General features: G+C 36.2%; 1 protein-coding gene across 1 annotated transcript in view; it reads right to left on the bottom strand.

Moving 5' to 3' along the window:
* Positions 1-27,616, bottom strand: part of LOC118451996 (transcription initiation factor TFIID subunit 4-like) — a gene marked incomplete at its 5' end in the record, with an annotated part of 147,020 nt that overhangs the window by 86,454 nt on the left and 32,950 nt on the right. The window contains 2 exons of the mRNA XM_035891533.1: positions 16,420-16,589; positions 23,736-23,850. Of these exons, the coding sequence (XP_035747426.1) occupies positions 16,420-16,589; positions 23,736-23,850 (285 nt within the window). The remainder of the gene's footprint in view (positions 1-16,419; positions 16,590-23,735; positions 23,851-27,616) is intronic.

The following is a 27,616-nucleotide window of genomic DNA, read 5'->3' as shown; positions in this document are numbered from 1 at the left end:
TTTTTTTTTTTTTTTTTTTTGATCTGCAATGTCTATTTAAATGTGTATTTTATTGCATCACTACAGTACATCATCCCCACACTTCCCAGAGCTGAATCCTCTGTGTCATGTATTTCTGATATTAATTTTTTTAATGATTCTTTGAAGTCGTTATCTCTTAAACTAACTTAAGCCATCACCGGCTCCATATCGTACACGTTACCTTAAGGATTTTAGCAATATATATATATATGCTTTTTAACTGATTTTTGCTTTATCACAAAAAAAAAAAAATAATTATATCTTTCTTGGCGCCCAATTTGTCCTCGGTAATAGAGCTGGAACTCCGCTGAAGTTGCTGAAAGCTGAACGTATAATGGAAAGCAGACATATGCTTTAAGATCCCAATGCTGCAACTGTTACTCATGCAAATTAAGTCCTTGAAGTCAGCAGGACTATTCATATTGGTAGGAGCTATTTGTGCAAGTCAGACTTGCAATATCAAGACCTATTTGAGCATGCACACTTCTATTATCCAAACACGTGTAAGCAAAGCTATCAATCAAAAAACCCTAGTCTGAAAGATAAAATGGAAGCAAGAAGGGAAATTTAATTAACTAGTTTCCAGAGAAGAGGTTTGAGATGGAAAATTCTGCCGTGTATTCCAGGTAAGGGTATGAATGAATAATTGTTAAAATAATAATTCTTTCGATTTCAGCAGTGTAACTACAGCTACCCAACTGCCCTGAACACACACAATCCTTTCACAATAAAGAACTATCACCATCTTGGGTTTTTTTCACAAGAAAGGTTTTCTTAATTTTAAAGACTTTTGTCCTAAGTAAATTCAACTTATGTAAATTCAAAATATGGCTGGGTCTGCCTATCCAACTCTTCAGAAATTCATCCATAATCAACCGACCGTTCCCTGAGATGCCTGGTTCCTCAAGATTCTTGTCCTACATCCTCTTCATCAGCCTCTGCAATATCCCACTAACTTCCTGCTCCTGAAATTCCTCAACACAATATTCTCAAGCCCAGAAAACTACCCGGAGGCCAGTTATAAACAGAGTCCCTCCGGAGTCTGTCCTGGGACTTACCCTTTTTAATATCTTTCTCGGTGACCTGGAGGGGGAGACACAAAGCACCCTCATCAAGTTTGCAGATGGCACCACACTGAGCACTGCAAAGGGAAGGGCTGCCAGTCAGAAGGACCTGACAGTGGGCCAGCAGGAACTTAATGAAATCCATGAAGGCCAAATGCAAAGTACTGCACCTGAGAAGGACTCTCTGCAACGATACAGGCTGGGTACTGCCTACCAGGATAGCAGCACTGATGGAAAGCACATGAGAGTTTAGCGGGCAGCAGGCTAACCAGGATTCAGCAGTGCGTCCTGGCAACAATGAAGACTAACAGCAGAGTGGGTTGAAAACCAGCAAAATAGCAAATCAACAGTAACCAACAGATCGAGGGAAGTGATTATTCCTTTTCATTCAGCACGCAGCCCACAGCTAGAATACTGTAATGAGTTTTGGGTCACCAAGTACAAGAAAGACTTGGAAAAACCTGAGACCATGGAAAAATCACCAAGCTGGTTACGGGGTTGGAGCGTATGACCTATATGAGGAGAACCTGAGGGTTCTTTATCCTGGAGAAGAGAAGGCTTAGGGGAGAGGTTATTGAGAAGATGGAGCCAGACTCTTTACTGAGGATGCCTGGAAGAAGAATGAGAAATAAATTCATGAACTGAAACAGCAGACGTTCTGACTAGATATAGGGGAGAATTCTTCTTTATGAAGATATTAAGTCCTGGAACACTGCACAAAAAAATGTAGACTCTACCACCTTCCAGGTTTTTAAGACTCAGACAGACAATGCCCTAAGCAACTCTGAACTTAGTGTTCACACAGCTTTGAGCAAGAGGTTGCACTAGATGACCACTCAAGTTCTTTTCCAACCTGAGCAACTCTATGATCCCTGTCCTCCTGCATAGCTCCAACTTCCTCCCATATTCCCTACTATTGCACAATACCCTTAGTTCCCTCATACATCTGGCATGTCTCCCAGTCCACATTTGTCCAGCTTGCTAGCTGGGCACAGTCAGCTCACCCTGAGGATAGCCTGGCAAGTCTGCGCAAGAGTGCTGCCTGCCAGCCAACCAGACAGAATAGCAAAGAAAAGAAAAAAAACAGTTGATTTCCCCCTCAACTGGGACACATGGAGGGACTTTCTAGCTGCTGATTTATCGATGGATTCAAAAGTCACCTGAAGGGAGAGAGAAGGAAGGAAAATAGAGTGTTCAATCACTTAAGGCTAGTTTTCTTTGGAAAACAGACTAAGGAAAACAAATTTCCTCAAAAATGAATTAGCATCCAGAAACCAGACTACAAAAAGACAAAAAGATACATTTTTAAAAAGTCAACTTGACACGCACAACATTCATCATGTGTGGAAGCATCATCACGTCTTCCCTGCTCTAAATTACATTAGTCAAAATCCTGCTAGCACAGGAAGTCAGAAGCAGGGTGCATTCCAAAGCTGTATACTACATGGAGATTTGACGCACTACTTAAATACTTGCGATTGGGGCAAGGATGGCAAAATTACCAACGTGCTCCTGAAACAACAATCTCATCTACACTTGAAAAGGCTGGCCTAGTTTCATAAACAGTCATGTGTACCACTTTATTGATCCACTGACCTAAGTTCTGATACCATTGTTTAGAGATCATTTATTTTTCCTTTCTGTTACTCAGAGAAAATGCCAAGTAGAAACTCAATCTATGCAAAGGGCTGGAAACTGTTACTTTTCATATGTTTCTCCATTAAAGTCTTAGTATTTTTTTTCTTCACTGCTACATTTCTTCCTGAGTTTCATCCACTCTCATTTATAAAAAGCATACTGGAATTCTGTCTGCCATCAAAGGAAAATAATGCTGATCTCTAAATAGGAAATTCCTGAGATGTTCTTCTAGTCTGCATAATTACTTTTCCCAGTTTCAATACAGAAAGGCTTCTCTTCCCTTTGCAAGATTCCCTAGACTGATGGTGATGTGGGAAAAGAAATATAATACATAGTTTTAAGAAATGTGTATATACATGTATATATATTTTATAATACTATACATAATTGTATCACAATATACAAATATCTTCAGTATATTATTCATCTTTCTAACCAAGTGACTGGACAATGGCTTCTTTTTTTCATTTAGGTCTTACATTATGGATTCTGGTCTTAATTGCGCCATCTGATCATTGCAATAACGAGTTATAACATATAAACTTACATATGTACAGAAACAGAAAACCCAGATAAAATTAAGACTAAACAAAAAAAAATCAACTTATTTCTATCAACAGACTGCTATTATTTGCCTTTTGTTAAAAAAAGTTGAACTTGTTTCTGACTTTTAGGTGATCTTCTTAATGTGCTTTAAGGTCAATAACATGGCCATCTTTGCTTGTAGTTTCATGACCAAAATTCTGCATTTAAAGCAGTAAGGAGCCACACACTTAAGAAAAAAAAAAAAAAAATCAAGAAATATGTAATTTGAAAAAAGTTGCTTGCTTTTAAATAATTCATCTGTAAATTTAGACATTTTTGATAACAAGTATATGCTTCAAATCTTTAAAATTACTTTAGCAACGTAATTCTCAACTTTTCCTAAAGCTATGATAAAAACATCATCAAGGATAACAACAAAAATGGAGCTGAAGAAAATCAACACTCCAAGCTATAATTTTAACCCATCTCTCCACTTGAATTTGAGTTTTTATTTTTTTAAAGACATAACTAAGGTCACGTTCTTCATTCAAGTGTTCTTCACAGATCCAGAACTGTACAAAACCATCAAGAATTGGTGACTGATTGCATGAACACTTCAATTCTTTGTGGCAGGACTCAGTTTCAACACATCCTCAAAGGCATCAAATGCTACTAAAGCAGTCAGCTGAGCTGCACTATCCGATCAGAAAAATATGAGGGATCACAAATTAATACCCCCATAGTAAGCAAATTTCTAGTCTGCCAAGCACTTACAGAAAAACATAATAAAGCCTGCCTGCATATTAATTCTTAATTACGTGTCTGGAAGCTTTAATAGCAAACCATGGCTCAATCAGCATTTAATAAACATCTATAATATACGAGACAGCATGCAAAGGAAGTACAAGAGTTAGAATATTTTTGTTACAAATAAACTATATTCTAGTTAAGAGTTTGAGACCTTGCAATAGTGTCTCTATAAAGTTAGAACTTGTATATAAGTTGCAAAAACTTCGTGGGAAAAAATGCTCAGCAATATTATTCTGATATCGGGATATGTGTCACTGGCACAGGATTGTTTTTTTACAAACATAAAAGCACCTAGACCTTGTCATTGAAAACTTGCAGGTCCCAAGAAGTGAAAATTCTGATGAGTGCTATCATCTGCTTAGCTATCTGAAAGGTACTGGCTTTGCTGCACTTTAAAAGTTTAATTATATTTTATTGATCAAACAAACTGAAATAAACCGTAACAAGTACTGCCCTATTTGAGAAGCATAAGAAAAATACCATCTTTGCAGACAGACTTTCAAAGAATCAAAAAGTTACTTTAATAATTTATACTTTAAGAGGACTGACAGAATTGAGATCAAAGATAAAAAAAATTATTTGTAAAACATTAGGTCTGACTCTGATTATTGATGTGATAAATTATTGAGTGCCTGTATAAAATCTTTTATGTTTACACTTAAAACAGAAAAACCTTGAAGAGTTGGTTTTAAACAGTTAAACAGCATGTATTTAGGGCTTGAGTTTGTCTTGTCCTTCAACAGAAACATTGGGAGAGCGCATAGTTAGTCTCTATTTGCCCTAATCACAGGTCACCCAGACCTGCAGAAAGCATTCTCTATCATCTTAAAACCAGGAGCACTTTCTTGAACTTTCAATTCTGTGCATGAAATATTGACCCAAGATGTAACTGGAACCAGACTTCTTAGGTCCAGGCCTCTTCTGCTGCTACAGCTGGCTTGCATACTACAAGATGAAAACAAATCACCTGAAGTCCATCCCCCTTGAATCTGGAAAATTATTTGTTTAAACTTTTATTTAACCTCATTCAACAGCATCAGTTCTAGAACAAAGATGCACCTGGTCATATCTGCCTACCTACCTCATCCCCACTGCACAGCAAGTACTAGGCTATGCCTTGGATTGCATCTACAATTTTAGGCTCAAGCCCCCTTCCTCTTTTATCCCAACAGAACCACCACAGCTTTACATGCCTCAGTCCCTCTGCAATCTTTCCCATCAGGAAAAGCAAGGTATTGGAAAAACTACCACTTGAATTTCCGCAGTCTTCCAAACTATGCAATTCTTTAATAAATTCCATTCCTCCATTTGAATAGCATAAGGGAAACGGATGATTTTATAGTTCTGCTGTAGGTGTCAGCAATGAAATGTTTAAAACACCTTAATCTCTGTAAAATTATACATAATTAAGTAGTCACTGTTCAAGACTTGCACTACACAGGAACTTCTGGAGACTAACAGCTGAAAAAATTGGGGGGAGAGGGGAGAGCAGGTCACCTTCTAAAACTAGACAAGCAGTATTTGTACGTCCTAAGATATACCATGTGTGGTCTCTACAGAAAGCAGGTCATGAAAGGAACAGAAAGCAATAGGTGCTTTTTCCAATACTATTATATTAGTAATTCTAAACTGAGCAACAGCATTTAACTGTCAGGCTGACTAAACAAAAAGAGGAAACAACTCTAATACACTAAGTGCCCTTGGAATCCTGAGGAGCAATAAATGGCAATTATTGAACTTACCTGTCCCAACCTAATCAGGTGGGACTTAAGAACAGGGTACATCTCCCATATAGCAGTGCCCTCAGCTTATAAAGTAATCCATCAATACCACATTCATATTGCTATCAAAGGAAAAACCCGATTTTAAATACTGAACTAGTGAATGGGGGATGGAACACAACAAAGGGAAAAAAATGAGGAAGTTGTTTGGGTACAGAATACCCTGGGGTCATGTTGGGAGGGCTACCAGAGCCCCAGACAGACTTTAAGTATTAAAAACTGAAGGAAAAGCTTGTTAAACAGAGTGACAGTGCAAACAACAAATCACTAGCTCTGATGACTAAGATTAGAGATTCCTAGGGGTCTAAGATAACCTAGGGATCCCAGGCAAAAGAAACAGTGTGATAATTTTAGCTGTAATTTTCTGGTTTCAGTCCTTTAAATAAAAGCTTCACTTCAAGTCTTACTAACGAAATGCATAAATAATTTAATAAAAGTTGAATTGCTGTACTGTTAAGCCTGTCTGGTGCTGGAAGACAGGATGAAAAAATGAGAAACCAAAAAACTTCAGTTGCTACCTTCACAAAAACAGCCAATCCAGATGAAGTTGTTTGAGCAGGCGCCTCTGAGGAACCTGTAACCTGGGGTGCGTTTTGGGAAGCCACAAGCTAGGGAGTGTTTCCTGCCAAACTAGAGAGAATCAGTGCCAACTGCTTTGAGATTTGGTAAACGATTCCCTCTAGCAGGTACAAACCAGCACCCCTCTGTGAGGGGCAGATGGCCAAGATATATTCCACAGCTCCAAACCAGCTCTGAACTGGAATGGGAAAAAATTTGTAAACCAGTATCCGATACTGTTCAATGCTATACTTCCAGTTCATCTTCATATGTAATAAACTGACTTTGTTAAAGACAATGACTTTTTATCACCATGTAATTGTTATTTACAAAATAATGGAAGACCCTACACTAATTACTTCAGTAAACTTGTTTGTAAAAGAACATTCCTCTTCTCATAGGATAGAAATTATCTCATGAGCCAGCTTCTGGATAAAAGTGGACAGTCTTCTTGAGACCTCAAGACTTGCTGGGTATAGCATTTATTCTATAATTCTTCAGAACTACCTACCTTGAGATGATTCTGCAGGAAGCATTTCGTAAAATTGAGAAGCTGGTGAAACATCAGTTACTTCTAAAAAATAAATTAATAAATCCCAAACTTACAGATTAAAATCCTCAAAATAAGTAGCCACTTTCTGTGCAAGACACAGCAGAAAAAAAAAAAAGACGGACCAGCCATACAACTGTAATATAACCTAAAGCAATAAAAATTCTGAATAAATGTGAACACAAGTTTTAATACTCTTCTCCTCCTGCTCCCTCCAAAGTAAATGCCAACCAAATTATTTGAGCAAAATAAGATTCAAGTAAGACTCATAGGCTCTGTAGTGTGAATGCACTCGTACAAAACCACTCATAAAGCTTGTTTCAGGTACTGTAGTAGTTATGTATTTACGTAATTGTATAAAAACTTAAGGAAAGCTATACTGGGTAATATAGCCCAGCATCCTTTCTCTAACAACAGTAATGGGAGATGCTGCTAGAAGAATATTTAAAAAAAAAAAAGTGTGCAGCAATAACTATGTGACAATACACAGCCTAGGACCATCCTAAGTTAGAGGATCTTATCTTTTCCTCTATTAGGTCAGGGTGGATTTTTTTTCCTATTAATTTTTCAAGTAATTTTTTGAACCTGCAACATCCTAAAACAAATAGTTCCACAGCTTAACTACGCACCTGAAAAAAAAAAAAAAAAAGCCCTTTTTCCTTGTTTTGAACTGTTACCTTCTAATTTCACTTGACATCCCTAATTCATGTAAAGGGATAACCAGAAAAATAGCTCCATTCTAGGGGGTCATATTGGTGTAATTATTTTAATACAAAAGAGCCAGAGAAATAGTTGTATCCATGCAAAATCTATCTGTAACACAGGCCAAAATGTCTGATCCTAGGTTTTGTGCCAATTCAAAACTCTTATGCAGGTCAGTGGGATTTGGGGCAGGACAAAAAAAAAATTCATCAAATAGAAAAATAGTTTGTCAAGAATGCTACTTAACCCTACTTATAAGATCGGTGGTTTTTTTATGAAAGTCATGTAAGAATGACAAAAAAAAGCCTTCATTTCTCTAAGAAATCTCAACCGGGTAGGTAAGTCTGGGAACCCACACATAATTCATACTTTTTGGCAAAAAGAAAGAACTAATTTGAGAGGAGGTCTGACCTAAAATATATTTAACCAGACAATCCTGTTTCCAAAATTCTGTCTCTAAGCTAGATAATTAAACAGCTGAAAGGTAGCTATTAATCATCCCTAAAGAGTCTTTTTATTATCCTTAGTGGTTTGCCTCTAACAGAACCAAGCTAGTCACCAAACAACATTATGCGCAGGTATGTGAAGGCTTGGAAAACTGAAGGAGTTGCCACAAATCATGGAAGCATGAACATATAAGCAGTCCATCTAGGAGAAGAGACTACGTGGTATTCAGATGACAAGAAAGCCTTACAGCTTGATCAGAGAGGACAATGAATGTAAATTCTGAAGGAACAGAAGCTACTACTATTAATCTTTTCCCTGTTTTTTTTCTGTAACTAAGCTGTGTATTACCTAATTTTTTTTAGAAGAAATAAAAATTGTAATGTGCTAATGAAGCAAGTTATCCTTAATTTTGATGTTTAATTCCGTCTCTTTTAATAATTCCTCTTTAAGATTACTTTTGTGCAATTTCATGTGTACATCCTAAAAGAAAGGAGGATGCTGAACTTATTAAAAGCAAGGCACTGAAGGTCAAAGAATTTTGGAGAAATACATCCAGATCCTACCCCTATAATACCAGTAACCTGTGCTGCAGCGACTGAACAGTGTAAGGAAAATGTAAAAGACAGAGGAGGGGATGAGAGCTGAAATAAGTGCAGGTCTCAGCAAGTCAAATGAGAATATACAGCTTAGAGTTACTTTTTTTTTTTTTAATCTCAGTTTTCTCGATACATAAATACAAAGCAACATAATAAGCATGTCCAAAGTCATTCAGGAACATTCAAGAATAAATACAGAGTGACTGTAAAGAACTGGAAAATATGTTCACTATTTTTATGAATAATAGTACATGCCTCAATGCACTTTTGTATTTGGTTATTCACTACAGAATCAAATCAAAAGAGATTGTTTGAGGAGAAATACAAGAAAGAACTAATATGGCAATGACACCAGTAAGAGTCCTTAAGAAAAGAATAGAGAAGTTGTTAGTTGGGGATTTATCCCCTATCTGTTTTCATGCAGGCTAGAAGAACATGCTTCTTGGACTAAGCCCAAGATCAAAAGATACTAAACCATTACAGGACCTCAGGCTTAAATACAAGAAGTATATGATCATGACAGTATGTCAGGCGAGACAGAGATGGAGAAGAACTGTTGTAAGAATGTCAGAGATGACAAACACATGTGGAGGCACAGTTGCCAGCATCCTGTAACATAGTCCTCACAATAACAGAACACACTCTCAATCGCATCCACACAAGGATTATAAGGAATACCAAGCATGAGAATTTGCCTGCATGCTTCTGTTCTTTTAAAGCAACTTCTGTAAACAATGCAGACATTTTGGCAATTTTTTTCTGGAGAAACCATCTCTCTGACACTATGAAAGTCTTGCTGGTGACATGCCTGAACAGGTATCACAGTTGTCCACTACAAGCCTGATGCCAGGGAGACTAGCTCAACATGAGGTCTCATCTTCAGGATGCGGGATGGGCATGTCAGCCAGAAAGGATACACACAAAGAACACAGAACTTACAAAGGATACCAGAAGGGTAGATCAAAGACCATAACCTGATTTTCAAAATGTCTGCACCTTCATCTGTGTATGTCCGGGATTAGAGGAACAGGACATTGTGCCACATTCATTCACAACAAATCCGTGCATGACTAGATCATCCACCACTACAAAGTTTATTCAGATGAGACATGTTCATCTGATTTTGTCAAAATACCTGTAGTTTATGATAGTTGATATTGAAGTCACACTTCTACATTATTGTGCAAGAACAGATGATGGTACCTCATCCAGCACAACATCCGGTGTTGCAGCTACTTCCTTGAAACCAAATACCCTTTTGTTACCAATAGAATATCTTTCTATCAGTTCAACACTTTCCAACATTTGGATGTGACATTGTATTTAACACTAGACACTGCAAAACTGGTTAAACCACAGACTAGCATGCTGCATATTACAAGCATGGAAAAAAAAGCATCAAATTCCCAATGAGTTATAGTAGAATCTGGACTTTGTATGCAGTAGACTCAGCAACATGAAGGAGGCTAACAAATGCAATTCAAACCCATGGGAGAAGGAAAGACTGAAGTTTATGAGTTTTTTCAGTAATTTTAAGAAATGAAAAAATTACAACCTTAGTATGAGCAGCAGGATTGCCAAATAAACGTAATGAACAATCATTTCAACATATTTTAGAAAATATTACCTTTTACTTTTTTCCCCCTTAAATGATCCTTGAAGATGCTGCTCACTGATCAATGACTTCCTCCTCCACAAAGATGTTCCAACATGTGTTGAGAGTTGGGGACATTAGTACCACCTCGAGAGCATGGAGCTTGCCTACAGGGATAATGTAAGTCAGCTTTATTGCAATATTGAATGGTTCTCTAAGGTTTTCTTTTTATTGTTCTTATTTTACATCCAATATTTATTACCAGAAATCTCTTTATGAGATGGACTTTATAAATTAATCTGGTAGAGAATGCATCTCCACAGAATGATGATCTTAATTTTACTCTCCTTTGCAGAGACCAAGAAATTTAAGCCATTCAATTCCCAGATACAAACTTATTCTGAAGCTGGGCAACATATTTTGGTAGGCCCTGAAGGCCAGAACTGCCTTCAAGAAATAACAAAACCTTTTAAAGAAGGTTCTTCCACTACATTCATAAAATAGAAGCAAGGTATTATGGTGAAAACAAAAACTTGAATCCTCCAAATATTTCTGGGACCAAATAGTATGGTCATGCTCTCAAGTTCAATTGGAGTAAAACCTTTGAAAATGATGCCTGAATAAATGGCTTCATTTTCTTCATACATAATCTTAGTTTGAACATATCTACATTTATTTTGAGAAATTGCTGCTTGATGAAATAACACCAGTTCTGGCACTTCGAGGTGATACTGCTGAAAGCATGACTCAGATTCTGTAGCGTGGCAGAACCAGTAAAATTAATAAAAAGAAAACCTTAGAAATACACAAAAAATATTGAACAGAAGCTGCCCTACCTTTCACAGAAAGGCAAACTCCAAGCTCTCAGGTGGTACTGAAGTTACCATTCCAACACATGTTGGGACATCATGTAAAACAGGAAGTCTAATCATGGACCTATTGAAGAAAGAACAACAACACAGTTTAACATTCTGCTGAAATACCTACTGATTATGTTTATTTGGCAACACTGCTGCTGATACTAAGATGGAAGCGTATACCCACCTTTTTTGAAAAGGAAATAATAAATGTAAATAACATATAATTGTCTTACAATATTGTAACATTAGCAATCGATTAAGTTGGAATATAAAACCAGATTTTCTACTGAACATGTACAATAAACTCTAATCTCAACATAAGAAACTAAATTATCACAAGTATGGACATTGATAAGAAGACTAGGAGCAGTGCACACCTTCTAATCTAAATAAAATTTCTAGAAAATTGCTTGTTTTATACTAATGAAAAAAAACCCCTAACTCTGCACTAAGTTACAGATGTAGATACATCCCTACACCTGCCACATCTCTGCAGGTGACCTACTGAAGTTTATAGGAACTAGAGAAAGTCAATGTATTGGGCATGCACAATAACTTGCAATTTGGATTATACAATACCTAAAATGACTTTTTTTTCCCCTGAGAAAAAGCAACCAAAATCATAGAAAACACCACTCTAGGTACAGTTCAAGTGGACTAAGCATGTCATTAGGACAATGCATGACTTCAAAATGCTGTGCTTAAGAACAAGTACATGTTAGAACTATCTCCAAACACAACCAAGAGTTATTGTCCACAGGTATTTAAAGAGGTCATCCTGAATAGAAAGATGCTGGTGGAAAAACTGATATTAAAAGGAGTATCTCTGTTTGAAGACAAATCAACTGACGGATAAAAAGTTAAAAGTCAACAATGAAAATGACTAAGTCACATCAACAAAAAATTAGGTTCACAGGCAATCTGATAGCTCTGAATTTTAGAGCCCACAACAACTGTAATCTAAGCAGCTATAAAAACCAACCAGAGAAATAAGTATACTTTTATGTTAGGACCGCTCTGTATATGAAAGAGCAATCATCAATAGTACAATTTCATCTCATTCAAACATGAATACAACTGTTGACAAACAAACAGATGAAATGCAGATGACAGAATGACTCTCTTATTAACTAGTAACAAATGCTCTAAATAGAGGGTCGGAAATCTATTGGCCTGGTTCCATGAAGGATATCCCATTCAGTTTTTAGATGGTTTAGCAATAAAAAATGCCCTCTAGAGTATTCAAATTATTTAGTTAAAATATATACATATGCATACAACTGGGCTGCCACTGTGATGCCACGTAGTAGATTCAATACACTCCAGAATACAGAAAACACAGATAAGCTATTTCCTTATGTTTTAACATGCATCATCATACATATTTAAGTAAAAATAATTTGAAAATGTAAGACGGACAGTTAAATTGTATTCAATATGGCCAAACCAGTCCCACAGTTCTTAATAATGTCACGTTTGTAATTATTCTATTCAACCACTGCTCTGTAACAGTAAAAACTGAAGAGAATTGGGTGAAGAACACTGGAAGTGAAGAGAAAGAGAGAAACAATCTAAGTCAAAGAATACAGTATGCCAAACTTATGTTTCATTATTATTGTGTTAAGACAGTCTTTTTGGTTAAGATTCTCCACAAGTTGTGACGTTTTATGGATAGCCAAGTAAAAGTAAAATGGCATCATCTGGTTGTAGAAGAAATCTTTTACAATTAAAACAAAAGCTGTGGGAATTAATGAGCTGCTGCAGATTCTAAGCTTCTGAGGATATCATGCTCTGTTGATCACAAAATATAAAGCAAAATTTTTTGGAACCACTAGACCACCAATTCTCAGTCAAAAGACTTCTGAGGCAAGTACACAATGTATCTGTTCCCTTTGTCCATGGATTTAGTTACCAGGCAATATGAAAACGGTCACCTTTTATCCCATCTTCTTTACGTCCTGCTACCTTTCACTAATATTAAATATAAAATACAGTGCAGCCTAATTCTTTTCTGCTCTCAGAAATAATGCTGTAATAAAGTAATTCCTGAGTCAAGGAGTTTATTTTCACAAGATGGTTACAAACCAGAGAAAACTGTCAGGATGATGGCTAAGTCATATTGTTTTATTCATTCAAGTCTTTGTCCCTTTTGGTAAACAGTGGAAACACAGAATATCAAAAACTAGCTTCTAAAACCTAACTAATACAGCATTCTTACCCACCAAGAAATAGCCTATGAATGAATAAAAGTAAAACAATTACAAATTATTGAGATTATTTTTCTTGTTTCTCTCCCATAAAACCCCAGGAAAAAGCTAGGACTTTTCAGCATTATTTGTGAGGGTCTAATCAGCTTATCTTGCCCTTTAAACAAATACTACTCATTTTACTAATAAAGTTAAAGGCCTAGAAAGTTTGAAGAGTTTGTATGCACATCAGCATGCACATGCATGAAGAACATCAACCTCTGCGTCTCAACTTCCCAAAAAGAGAAACAAAAGCCTTACAACTCTTTGTGTATGTTTCACTGTGCCGTCACGTAGAAAGATCAGGGTTTGAACTTTTATGATCCTGAATGAAATAGCAGAAGAAGTATGTTACCTGCTAAGAAATACCCACTCTTGATTTTGCATCAAAGAAGAATTTGAAACAGTCACAGCCCTGTCTTCCTACATGAACTAATGGCAATGATTACCAGCCAAAGACCACTAGATACAAAATTGGATAAGGACACATGTGGGAAGTGGATGAGTATCTTTGCATGAATTACCTTTCAGTTACTTCTTCCATTTCAAAGGATCAATAATAATATTACTCATTTAGATTGAAAATGAACTTTGGATGATAACACTGCCAAGTTACAGTAGAGATAAGAATGGACAATATATTAAGAAACCTCTTTCACTATAACTTTGAGGCATTTGGCTGGTGGTTACTGCCAAGGACTGAATAGCATCTGCTCTCACTTTAGCAGTTTATATTCTGACTCTGGTGAATGGAAGCACAATCTCTGAAACAGCCTTTGGGGAACACTACTGAGCTGCTCGACAGAGCTCTTACTCAGGAAAGAGAGAAGGAGATTAATATTACAGAAAACTTGAAAGATCTAGCTTCTGAGAAAGGAGAGAAGAACAATTTCCTAATACTGTACATACCACAAATTTCTCTTTTGCTAAAACATTAAAAATGTGCCCTAAAAATAAAGTGATCATTAAATATGAATAGATTTAAAGGTAGAAGATAAGGTCTGGTTAAGTCATATTCAGGTAAAAGTAGGAAGCAGCAATCTATTTTATCTCATTTGTCAACAGGCATAAAGAAAACAGAAGAATGGGGACTCAGCATAACACACTTTCTTTTTCCTAATGTGCTTGAGAAGGTCACAGCCTCCTTTGCTTAGTCCTGGTGTGTCTAGGCACAGCAACATATGGTAAGACTGAGTTTTGCCGCGAACTTACAATGTCGTTATTTTAAGTGCCCAGTAGCACAAACCACTAAATTTGTGTGTGGTCCTATGCAAACAACAAATCTGGCCACACACAGTGAAAACCAAGCTTCTAAAACTTCAAAAATCAGTTGAAGGAATTCTCTCCTCAAGAGCCATAGATCCCAGATAGTAGCCACTTGTGAACCCCACAGCCAGTTTCAAAACTATAAAAGGCTTCATGTAAAGCCAAAATAAAGCTCTAAAAGTGGCTGCAGGAGATCACTAGGAGTGGCCACTCTTCTGGATTCACTGCTTTTGAGAAGTAAATCCCTGCAGCTGCTTTTAAAAGCTTTGAAAGTTTCACTTCAATTATCAAAGCCAATAAAGCTGCAAAAACAGCCATAGGGATTTGTTCCTGAGAGGAGCAAACCCCAAAAGGCAGCGATGAATAGTGCGATGGGTTCTGTGGCTCTTAAAAGTATGTACAGATTCCTGTAAGTCCTGCACTTGTAATTACAGCTTCATGTTGTGCAGCAATTGTTACACCCAGACAGTTCATTAAGGCTTATATGGCAGATTTGTTACTGATTTCCCATTCTTTTTAAGTTTTATGTCTGTTTCCTTTTTGTTTTCTTACACCTGTATAAACTATTATGCAAGCATCCCTCACAACAGTTTCTCAAATTTCATTAAAACCTTTCTGGCTTCCCATCTCAGGTGGTGGTAAGCCATCTCGCAAAATGTTGCACACACGCTTTCCCAGACTGCATCACATAATGCCACCATCACATCATCGCAATATTGTAACTACAGCATGCAAAGTATTTCGTTTCTCTGCATGAGAATTTAAAAGGACACTAACTAAAATACAAGAGTGAAGCTTGACAGTAAGTCAATGACGAACTTTGCCTGCAACTGCAATATAAAAACACTTCCATTAATTCAATGAACATAAACACAAATAACATCTCAGAAGTAACCACGTGACTTAAAAACCTAACTGTACTGTTTTGTAACAAGATTTTGGTCTTATCTTTACAATTATGAGAACTAGATGCCTAAAATTTTTATAAATTTAACCTGTGACATAAGCATAGTTCTAAAAGATATGTATCATTTATGCCCCTAAACAATTTAAGCTTAGTGTCTTAAGACACTGATGGCTCTGAAAACATTACCAAAATTATTTTGAAAAAGATACATTTAGGTACTAGAACACATATAGTATATTAAGAAGTATACATTCTGAGCACACTTACTAACTTTAAAACATAGCTAATTTTGAATCGTTATTTTTTCTGCTAAAGTTTTTTTCTTCTATTTTCAAGCAGCAGAATAAATAAATACACCTTTTTGCCAGGATAAATACATACACCTTTTGGAAAAAAAGCTGTAAGAAAATCACTATGAACTTAAATAGATGCAAGCATTAAGAACTGAATAACTGGTTTGTACGGGGAAAGAAAATCTTGACAGATAACTTCAACATTCTGTTAAATGTTATTCACAGGTGTCCTCTGTGACCTGTACTACTTACTTTACCTCTCTGTTTCAAACTTCTCATGTGTAAAACATGAAGGAGGATTGTGAGAAATAATTCATGTTTGCAAAGAGCTTTGAGATCCTTGGATACAAAAAACATGGGGAAAGCATGAAGCATAAAAGTATCAGTATATTACTTTTTTCAACTTGAGATAACTAAGTTACTTTTATCAAAAACCTTGAAAGTTTAGTAATACAAGATTACGTAACAAAACGCTTAAACAACCTTAAGTGCTAAGCATATTCTGTTACTCAGAATCGCATAACTCCAAAGGAAACACTATCAAAAGCACATGTTTCTCACCCATTTCAAGTATGCGTTTATGTAGAGGTATAGCAGCAAGAAAGGGTTCATCTTTACAGGACTGTATCTGGGTTCCAACCAAGTCAGAGTTGGTAGCCATAATTCGGGCACTTTCTTCATTAAGATTAACGCCAGCCATAGACGCAACATCATTGATGTCATCATCATCTCTATAATGAAAAAAACAAACACACAAAAGTAATTCTGCATGTGATATCCATTTTGTATATGCTTCTCCAAAAGTATTCATCATGCAGCACGCCCAGTGGCTAGGCTGACTTGAGGCACAACCACTAGGGTCTCCATTTTCATAGAACATATTCGAGATTCAGAAATAACTAAATATTTCTCTGATCACATTAGGAAAACTTCAGAAGCAGGGCAATTTGTCTGTAATGGAAGTTATGCGAGGTGTCTTTTCTTCATCTGAGTCAGTGATATCAATGAAACCAAAATGGTCAAGAAACTAAGGGCAATGATCACGACTAAAGACAGAGCATTCAGCTATTCTCTTTATCCTGAAACTAGGAGTAAAATGATAAAATAAATAAAAACCCCAGACACTAAAAGCAAAACCATGAATTTGGAATCCTGCACTGTTTCACAAGCTCCTACCAAAACAGGCACCAAAGCATTTTCAGCAATAGTCAGGAAAGATTCTTTGACCATGATGCGTTCGTAGGTAAGTCTGAGCTCCAAGTGTGATTTGAATACAGGTGGTATTTTCTCTGGCAGCACAAAATAGCCAGCTGAACATGTCAAGTACTTTTAGAAAAATGAGCTGCATTTGAGCAGATGATAGCAGCACTTCCCAGGCCACTGTGTGCCCTGCACTATCCCCCCCCCAACAGCTTGAGGAAGTACTGACTAACAAATTTGAGTTTCAACACCAGTATCTCCCAAGCATCTTTTACCTCCTACCTCTATGAGGAATGACTCATAACTGTGGAAACAACCATCTGTTTTTAGCACATTCTGTTTAGGAGTCATTACCGACACGAACACTGTATTTCAGCATATTCTAGGAGCGATACACAACCTTTGAGAATATGTATGTGGAAAAGATCCACGTACATCCAAGTGCAGACTCCTCCTACTGCATAAAGCAAACAAATAAAAGCTTAATTTAAAAGATTTTTAAAAAAATATTGTATAGATGTTATCCTATGCACCCTAGAATACTTTGTGTCACTTGTAACAACTTTTAACGCCTACATCAAAACCCAAAAGCTACAAGTAAGGCCTGAGAACAAAAGGAGAGAAATTTAGAAATCCGTTATTTAGGTCCTCCCTGTCCTCCCATACTCTCCTTGATATCTGCACTAAAGCAGCCTATTTTGGTGGAAGACTGCTATGGTTAGTTAGATATTGGGTTTATTTTCTCTTGTAGGAAGAAATTAAAAAGAGATTTTCATTTGTATAAACCTGGAGAAGTGTGCTGAGCACTTGAGGCAGAAAATGGAAAATTTTACAATGATTGTCAGAAAAATGCTACACAAATGAGCTTTTATTGTTTTCCACAAGTATTAAGCACTTGATTCTTTCTCTTAGCATGAAAACCATCAAGGCAAGAGATCAATTTTGTGACACTATCCTCAGGAATTTCATTCTGAGTCTAAAGGATTTCCATTTTTACATGTCACATGGTATGTATGGGATTCTTATAGGAGGGTCACAAGAGCTCCTGTGAAGAAACTGGGCTCCCATGCATTCAGTGCACAGCTGACTCTTTGGCCTTGTCCAACCAGTTGTGAGACTGCCATCAAATACCACAGCCGATATATGTACCTGGCCACATAAGAACTAACAGTGACTTAAATATTCAGTGACAAGTTCAAAAGATTCTAACTACAAGTGAAAAACAGCAACTAAAACTGCAAAAGGGGAAAAACTAAGATTTTGGAGGCTCAACACCTCAACACTTGAAACCGAATGAGCAGCACCCAAGGTAGTCTACCCAGGACTCACAAGGCCCAAACCCAGCAGGCCTTTTAAACCATGGCAAAACCAAATTCATGTAAATGTAGTTATCATAACACAAACTCAAAGCCACGTAAGATAGTAGAAGCTACTAGGAAAACAAGACTTGAGCCCAGAATTTCAACATTAAACTAAAACCGACCAAACTACAAAACATTAACCAGCTCATGCAGTTAAAAAAAAAAAAATCCAGTATTGATTCCCAGTGGAGCCTCACACCTCTGTGGGTGTGAAGGCAGCACTGCTGCCCTGTGGGCGCCAGCAGCACCAGGGTACTGCTGCTTACTGAGGGGACCTGAGCACAAGGACTCAAAGGATCTTGATAAAATATTAACTGAGTGGACGCTCATATGCTTTCTCTACATACAGCCCCCGTGATCTGACTTGCTTTCGCAAGCGTTTATCACACAGTTACGCACAATCTGGCTAGCGGCAAGTGATACAGTCTCTACCCCGTATTTCCAGATCAGATTGCCAGGATTGAGGTACTTTCATCTCCTTCAAGCAATCATCCATACAAAAATCAAGACAGCACTCTTGACTTCAAGAACACAATTTTTAAGAAAAGTTTATACTTATCTCTACTTTTATTTAATAGCTGAAGAAAGTACAATCAATCTTTTACCTTCCTTCTTAGCATTTTAGCTGCTCCAGTATTGCTTTAGAGTACAGATCTGTGACCACATTGTAAATAAACAAATATTGTCGGAAATAAAACCAGATCATTAATTTGGGCACAAAACAGGATTCCAATGAAATTATCAAAATCAATGGGACTACAATTTTTTCAGTCTAATGGGAAAAACTCTATTCAATCTTTTTGACTTTGAGGAATATCATCACAAAAAAGAGCTTAGGTTTGGATACTGAAACACATACACGCTTATATATAAAGAGGGCTGGCATTCTTGCCAAACAATTTCCTATAAAAGTCAACCTTGAAGTCCAGATGAGTGAGTTTTCAGAAGTCATTCCGTGGAACAAAGATGCCATCCAGTGGTCGTCTAGACTGATGATTACTGTCTATCTTTCCCTTTTCGTCCCAGCACAGTATTTAACAATTTCATGTTACTTGGCATGCATTACTGTGCTCATACTAATTATACTGCTTCAGTAATCATTTCTATTTTTTATTGAATTCTGAGTCTTGTGGGATAAATCTAACATTCCAACACACATGCTATTTTTAAGAAGATGGCTTGGGTTCTCAAACTCTTCCCAAACACAAGCTACATCTTACGGTAGTCTAAGAGTTCAATTCTGCCTCCTATTTTCAACCTCTTGTAACACCTCTCCCTCTCCTCTTCATTAAAAAACACTCGTGCTATTACAAAAAAAACCCCAGACATTTGAAAATAAGAAAGAAAAAACAAAATATTTGTACAGTTGTCCAAAACATGCTTTAAAGATTTGTTTTAAACTAAGACAAGCCATTATAATAATCGGGTAGCATTTTCTTTATGAACAAATCTTAACCGCATGACTGCATACTGTTTTGCTTTCTCAAGTGCTTTGGAAGATTTGAGCCAATGACATCCAAATCTGCAATACTGGACTGCTCCCAAATAAGCTGTAAGAACACATAAAGCAACTGAGACAACATTAAACTACTGATTCCCCCCTCTCCCAACAGTGAAATTTCATGTTGTTAGGACAAGATGCAAGACACTTAGCAAGTCTACAAATTCCATGGATCAGAGATCAATGACAATACACGGGATATAAACAGTGACTTGAAATTACAGTAACAGCCATTACTATATTACATTTTATAATGGCATAAATTCTATTTACAGAAATTTATTATTATGCTTATTCTGACTTTCAAGCTTGATTTGAAATTTCTCCCTAATACTGCTTTGTTGTACAATTCATTCATGGTCTATTGATGGATCTTCTCACTGATAAGCAAAAGCAATGACAGAACACACCACATTTGTGGTCAGCATTTTTCTTTCTTTTGAAAAATATGGAAAAAATACACAATCACCTTATAGCTTGAAATATTTATTTGGAAAAGCAAAGAAGCGTAAAGCTTAAGGTTTTACATCATATACCATTTTGAGATTATCCTTTTAACACCTACATTTGCTTTCTATCTCTTCTTAAAGGACAAGCTGCTTTGCACATTACTAGGTGTAACATCATGCATTTTGAGGCATTTTGCCAGAACTATGTTACTAAACTTTTATTAAAAAAATAAAATAAAATAACAGGCAACAGATTCTTTTGGCTAGACAAAAGAAGTCTGAAAACAAGATTTTTCTTCCCAGGTAGACTCTACTTTAAAACGTTGCCAGTCAGCAGCATAAAATATGAATACTAAGATAAGCTTCAAATGACCTCAGTCACTTCACAGAACTGATTCTGAAAAATATATACACCCATCACACTGGGTGTATAAAACCTGATACTGACAGACTCCAAGAGGTTATATGCAACTTCAAAATACTGTTTCAGAGCAAGAAAAGTTGTGAAAAGGAAGGAGCATCTGGCTAGCTGGTACACTATGGCAAACATATTATCTTCACCCACATTAAGGGAATGTTCTGTCCACTTCTTGCCTCATTTTACTTGCAACGCCACTGAGCCAACACAGTTGGAAGTGGTAGGATAACACAAGAGTACAAACATGTTATCACCATCCTTGGATATATGTAGAACTGGACAAGTCCCCAGTCTAACCAAGCCTGCTCCAATTCAGAAGTTGGACTAGTTGACCTCCCAAGTCCCTTCCAACTGAAATTATTCTGACTCAATATGAGGGGAAACAAATGCTTCCACTAGTTCTTTATATTGGCCACTATCTCAACTATGGGTAATAATTCCTTCGGAAGTCTGCTACTTTCTCTGTCATCAGTGGTAGGTTATGTTAGATGGAGCTCTGAGGTTACCAAACTAGATGATGATGTACACAGCAGTTGTAGCCAAATATGCAGGCCCCCAGCAGACTTCAGTGGGCCTTCTGCTTCATCTCTCTGACTATAGAAACCTCTCGCTGGACTACTATGGCACAAATTTAAGTCCAGATCTCTACTGTAAAACAAACAAAAAATTTCAAAAAATGCAATTCAAATTTCCATCCTTAGGCATTAACATAGTTGAAAAGTCAACTAAATGGAGTTGTCTGTAGTTCTGAGAAATTTAGCAACAGCAAATTTTAATACCAAGAAAGGTGACATAAAGTTCATTAATACAACAGCTTTGCATTGCAGAAGTCTTGGGTTGAAAACTCTGTGCCATAGAACAGCTACTAGAATATCCAGTGATCTCATGTAAGCAGTCTTACAATTCATTAATAAATGCTGCTGCTAAAGGCTAAGCTGTAATTTGCAAAATTCCTAATTGCTATGTCTTTTATGTAATTCCTTCCTGTACTTCCCATAGTCCAGAATAGAAGAAACTGAAAATAATGAAGTTCACATTGCCATTTCCAGTGACCAACACTTTGCTCACAATAGTGAAAAGCTCAAGTAAGTTATTTTAAAGAAAGCAGAATATAAAACAATGAAACAAATATGCAATAATAAAACACTAAGGGCAAAATAAATTTATACATAACACAACTATTTTTCAAAATTCTTGCTTTGCTTTAGATGCCAGTTTGCCTTCTGGCTAAAAACACATTCTTCACACACGCTGGGAATGTTGAGGAAAACTAGTCAGCATTCAGAGGATTAATACAGATTTCCAGCTCTGTGCCTTTAGGCTTAATAGTCAGACATCTATTTGTCCTCAGGAGAGGTTAGGGGTTGAAATGCAAATATGCAAACAACTGAATTCTTTGTTAAGATATCAAGAAAAAGCTTGATCTTTGCTGCTGTTTAATAAATCCTTGCAATTTTATGGACTTATTTAAATGCAGCTTTGTGTCTTACTATTTTGAAGGAGAAAACAATGCAAGGAAACAAACACATTCATTCTGACTAAAATTTGTTCTCTAGAGGAAAAATGACATACACCCTTGACAGCTTATTTACCAAACTCACTAAAGATTTATTGATTTATCAATCAGTGCCTTGAGCATTTGCTTCTCCCCAAGGGAAAATTAACAATTCCAGCTAACCTAATATATTCCATGTATAAACTAAGTGAATGCAAGAATCAATCCTGGCACAGTTTACAACATCCAGTTAAAAAAATGCTGTCCCTTTTGGTGTATGTAAAATTGAAAGCTATACTAACGAAGAATAAATGCTCATGTTGCTTACAAACATAAAAAATACTTATTAAGACAGTACAATTGAACCCAACAGACATTTTAAATCATTTAAATACTCAGTGGGAGGCAAAAGCATTGGAAAATAAAAAATTGAATTATTTTGCTTCTAGATTAATACTAAGTACTACCACTATTAGTTGCAATACTGACATGCCTCAAAGCAGAGATATTTCAAAGAGCTACAAATTCTCTTTTACTTCACCTGCAGAAGCATAAGCCTGAAAATTAATTACTGGATTGATGATGTCAGAGCAACACAGGAATTCCAGAAGACGAAAATGAAAATCCAGCAGTATTTTGTCATTTAACAAAGAAAGAAAATGTTTAAACACAAATAAAATGTACTTTCATCAGTGGTAGCAAAAGCAAAATACAGTGAACACAGATTAACTTTTCACTACAAAGAGTAAAAATATCCAGAATATATATAAAATGAAAGATTGAAGTACAACAGAACTATACAAAAGTACAATAGCAGCTCAATGCATCAATGCCACTGTGTTGAACCTTTACAGCATCCGATTACTAAAGGGACCCGCAAAACACCCCAACCTCTGCTACCTAAGTAAGCATGTGAAGAATATATACAGCACTGTCTTCTATATAAAACCAATACACAACAATCCTACACACACACACAAAACCGCACCCAAACCTTACTACCAAAACCATACAATATTTTCTCTATGCTGAGGGGATGGCTGCAGAAGCCTATCGACACGATGCCTTGTCGTCACAACTAGTATCTTCTCAGCGAGACACGTTCCATATGAACATTAGAATCCGACAGACAAAACCAACCATGTATTTTTTAAAAACTTCATACGCGTAATTCCATTTACCAGAAGTTTTATTATAATCCACAGAATTAAAGGCTTTACTAAACACTGAAAGGTGCATTTAGAGAAAAATCCCCAAGACATGTCATGACCCCCTCCCTTTTTTTAAAATAGAGCTAAGAAAGAAAATTGTCAACCAATCACAGTAAGAAAATGCAGGACTTCTTGTAAAACACTGCCCTCTGGTGTTAAGCCAATTCTAAATTCTATTGTATATTTAAGATCCCCCCCTACCACCCCCCTGCATTTTTTTTTATTATTTTTTATTTTTTTACCTGAAAGAACCACCTCCAGGGTCATTCAGCTTGTTTTTCTGATTTGCAGGGACCTGAACACCAAAGCCCCCAGGACTTTTGCTGGCTTGTATTGTTGGTGCCTTCCCTACTGTGCCTGAAAAACACCAAGCAATGTTATTATGAGCTGTCTTAGACAATTTACATCAAAGAACCTTCTGTCCAGGAACTAAATTTAACTGTCTGTAAATTGCAAACAAAGGAAGTTATTATTTTTAAAGATTACACTGCTGAAGAAGAACAATTTTAAATACAAAATTTATATTAATATTACAGCTTGTTCAATATTTACAGAATACTGAAGATTCCAAAACAGAAAACCATTGGCCATAACTGGTTATAATAAACATAATAACTGTAAGTATGTTTGCAATTGCCAATAAACCACTTTTCCAGATAATCTGCATAGAATAAAGAAGCAGAATTTGCAATGTTCTTAATACAGATGCTTTAAGTCACAGTCACTCAGGTTATTAACTTAACTAAGCCTTTTACATTTTTTTTGTATAGTCATTGTTGTTACAGCAAAAAACATGTATTTTCAGAGTTGAAAACATTAAATATTTTAATATGTTTTATATTGTATGTAAAAACCACTATCGTAAAATTTGACATAACCCCTGTCATAAAGGTTGTCTTTTATTTTCTTATTTTAATAACAATGACTTAAAAGTAATTCATATCTGTATCTAGACTTCATTGGTCTATATGTAGAATTAAAACTGGACTTTCTAAATGAGGCAAAATGTGGTGGACGTTCAGCTGCTTGTGACAGTAAATTAGAAAATGGATATTTATCCCTCTCTGACATTTGGAAAAATCTAACCAAAAATAATTACAAATTCATGTTGCTAATTAGTAAATCAACAGACCTGTATTATTATTATTAAAAACCTTGTATCAGTATGCAACTGAAAATGCATTGACAAAAGAAACTTTTGGAGTAAGCCCTCCTTTACTGCTTAAACACATGCTTACTTGGGTTATGTTTTGTGTTTCCTTTAAGCCCACCTGTATTTTGGCATGTGAAAATCATTCATTCATATGTCTACTTGACTTAAAAGATCTCACCTTCTTCTTGTCTATCACTCAATTTTATTGAGTATTACACACACATAGTGTTTGAGACTTTGAGAAGTACATGAGCATCATTCCTGCACATCTATGACTCAACTGCATATAAATGGCATGGTACAAACTTTAATAGAGTTACATTATTTTTCTTTCATGAATTATAAAAACCTGAAACACAACTATGCCAACAAATGCTTTTAGGAACACTTCTTTGCTAAAAACGGAAGTGTTAGCTTTGAATGAGTTCAGCATTACTTTTTTTTTGTTTTGAAGTTGTCATCAACTTCAACATACGATCTTAAAGTAAAACTAATTTGACAGTGTTCATTCAGTTCTTTAATCTGTATAAATAAACTGTTGTGTGGACTCTCAACATTAGCAAATACAAAACAAGACTTAGGACTTCAGGCTCCAAGCCTGGGGAACAAAAATATTTTGTAATCAGAATATTCAAGGTCCATGAGATGTCACAGACAGCATTAGTTCAAGGACCAGACAATTAATTTATCTATGTCAGATGAACTAATTGAAAGGTTTTCTACTAAGTGAATTGGATGGAAAGAAATAATATAATAATAAAAATTAGCAGATCTCTGCTTCCTACAATTAACAACTAGGAAAGTAAGAGTGTGTTAACCTTGAAAATTATTGCAATGGCAAAATTGAGGTAACAGCGGTACTCCTCCAGAATTAGTATTATACTCCTTTAGAACTAGTATCAATGGTTTGTTTTCTACAGGTGACAACTTTTGATCAAAAAAAAGCCAACAAAAACAAACCAAAAAGGTACAGCAACAGAGCAGTTAACTTCTTGGTCTCCTTTCACCCCATGTATATGTAATTTAACTCAAATGGATGTGGCAATGTAAACCTAAGTTTTGGGATGACATACAAGTTTTCTGGTTTAAATCACAACTGTGCATGATTAAGCAGTTAGACACAAAGTATGGCTAAAATGTTGACTTCTATTATGAGGCAGGGCATATTTTGAAAATTAAGATCACCTGTGGGCCTAGATATTTCATGGGATTGTAATGACATACAGAGTCTTTCACCACAGGGTCCTACTTTCAAATTTTAAGTAGCATGATCTAGAGAAATTAGCCCAAATTTAGGAGCTTATAAATTCCTAGTTGTATTTCTGCACAGGTTAAATAGCTGTAATGAATACTCTGGCTAATTATTTTATTCTTTGGCTCAATTCCCACATCCGTAAGATGCAATTCACCTCATTATTATACTGATAAGTGCTTTGGAGTGTGAATTTTTCGTGCAATAACTATAGTGTTACTTCCCCTGGTGTGGAAGTAATTTTATTAATGTAAAATTCCTTAAAGCCTGCCAACGTTATCTGTACTACTGTTTTAAAAAGCATTACAGTCTGTTCACATGGATGCATTAATATTAACGTAAAGATACATTACACTAGGAGATTCACTCCTATCTGAGAATGAAAATGCACCATTCTGTGGAAGTCAGTTCTGGTGTAACTATTCTTAAGAAGTCACACTCCGCAAAAATTATACTACTGTGATTTTCTATATAGACCATGTCCTATTCCAGTACCTTGGCCAGTATAAAAAAGTTATACTGGTGTTTACAGTAGCAAGTTTTAACAGTATCTCAAGATCAAAATAAACTGGTATCTGACAGTATGCCATAGCGACATTTCTTAGAGCTGCAAGCACACAGGTGGACTTTTCCCTAGACGTGCGCTGCAGGATGAGCAGTTTTACAATGGGAAGTTTTCTCAATTTCTATTCTGTTTGCTTTGTCTGTGTAATTAAAACAATATAGTGGTGGGCTTAAGCTTTTAAATAGAAATAAGCTCACCTGAAAGCAGGGCTTTGCATGAATTGGCCTTTATGAATTATTGTCTTCCTTAAGCCAAACTGCCAGTTAAGTTGCATTTCATTGGCTGATCAATGGCTATCATGAATAAATTCGTATTCTGAATCCACTGTTTAAAAGACAGGTGCCAGTATCATGGAAATTCTTGGAATGCTTTTGACATTCACAACTTAGAGACTGAACATGCAAAGAAATGAAATCAGCCTTCACTCTCAGACACGTTGGTCAGAAGTGAAAGTTCATGCTATAAGATGCTGAATACCTTCCCTGTTAATAAACTCAGGACATGAGTATCAGTGATATCAAATATACATCTTTTATGACAAGTAAATGCATTTTTTCCTAACTTGGATAATCAGCCTACAGGACTACAGTGACAGCTTGGTCTCCATGCCCATTCAATCTTCAGATTCTCTGAAGAAAACAGAGCAAGCAGAACATCAACTACTATTAACTGTGATCATTGGGGTTTTTGATGCTTTCTTTTCCCAAGGAGAATGGAAAAGGCCAAGCAATAAAGTCAAATAGGCAGCAGTAACTTTTATGTGGATTTAAACTAGTTTGATTTCTGATTCAATACCTAGAGATGACAAGCTCTGTATTCCATTACAAACCCTCAATCAACTAAATGCCCACATCCAAAAAGATATTCTCACACATAATCAGGAAAAATAAAAACTGAGCCTAACAGGTCCAGTGATGGAAAGAAACAAATGGGTATTTGTTACGAAGTAAGAAGGCTTCAAGAACCCTCTTAAAAAGTGGGATGTATCAGCCAGACATTAATCTACCTGCGCACAGACAGGTGAGTTGTGTACAAACCACACCTCTTGCTCCCCTGGCTAATCACGGCATGTCAGGTTGCTGCAGTCAGTCTCTGACCTCACCAAATAGTAAACATACTGGCAGGAGAAAAAAGAAAAAAAAAAAAAAAAAAA

Source organism: Egretta garzetta, unplaced genomic scaffold (genome assembly GCF_000687185.1).
Source record: "Egretta garzetta isolate BGI_Z169 unplaced genomic scaffold, ASM68718v1 scaffold23, whole genome shotgun sequence".
Classification (NCBI taxonomy): domain Eukaryota; kingdom Metazoa; phylum Chordata; class Aves; order Pelecaniformes; family Ardeidae; genus Egretta; species Egretta garzetta.
The sequence above is the reverse complement of the archived record's forward strand: the minus strand, read 5'-3'. Positions and strand labels throughout refer to the sequence as shown.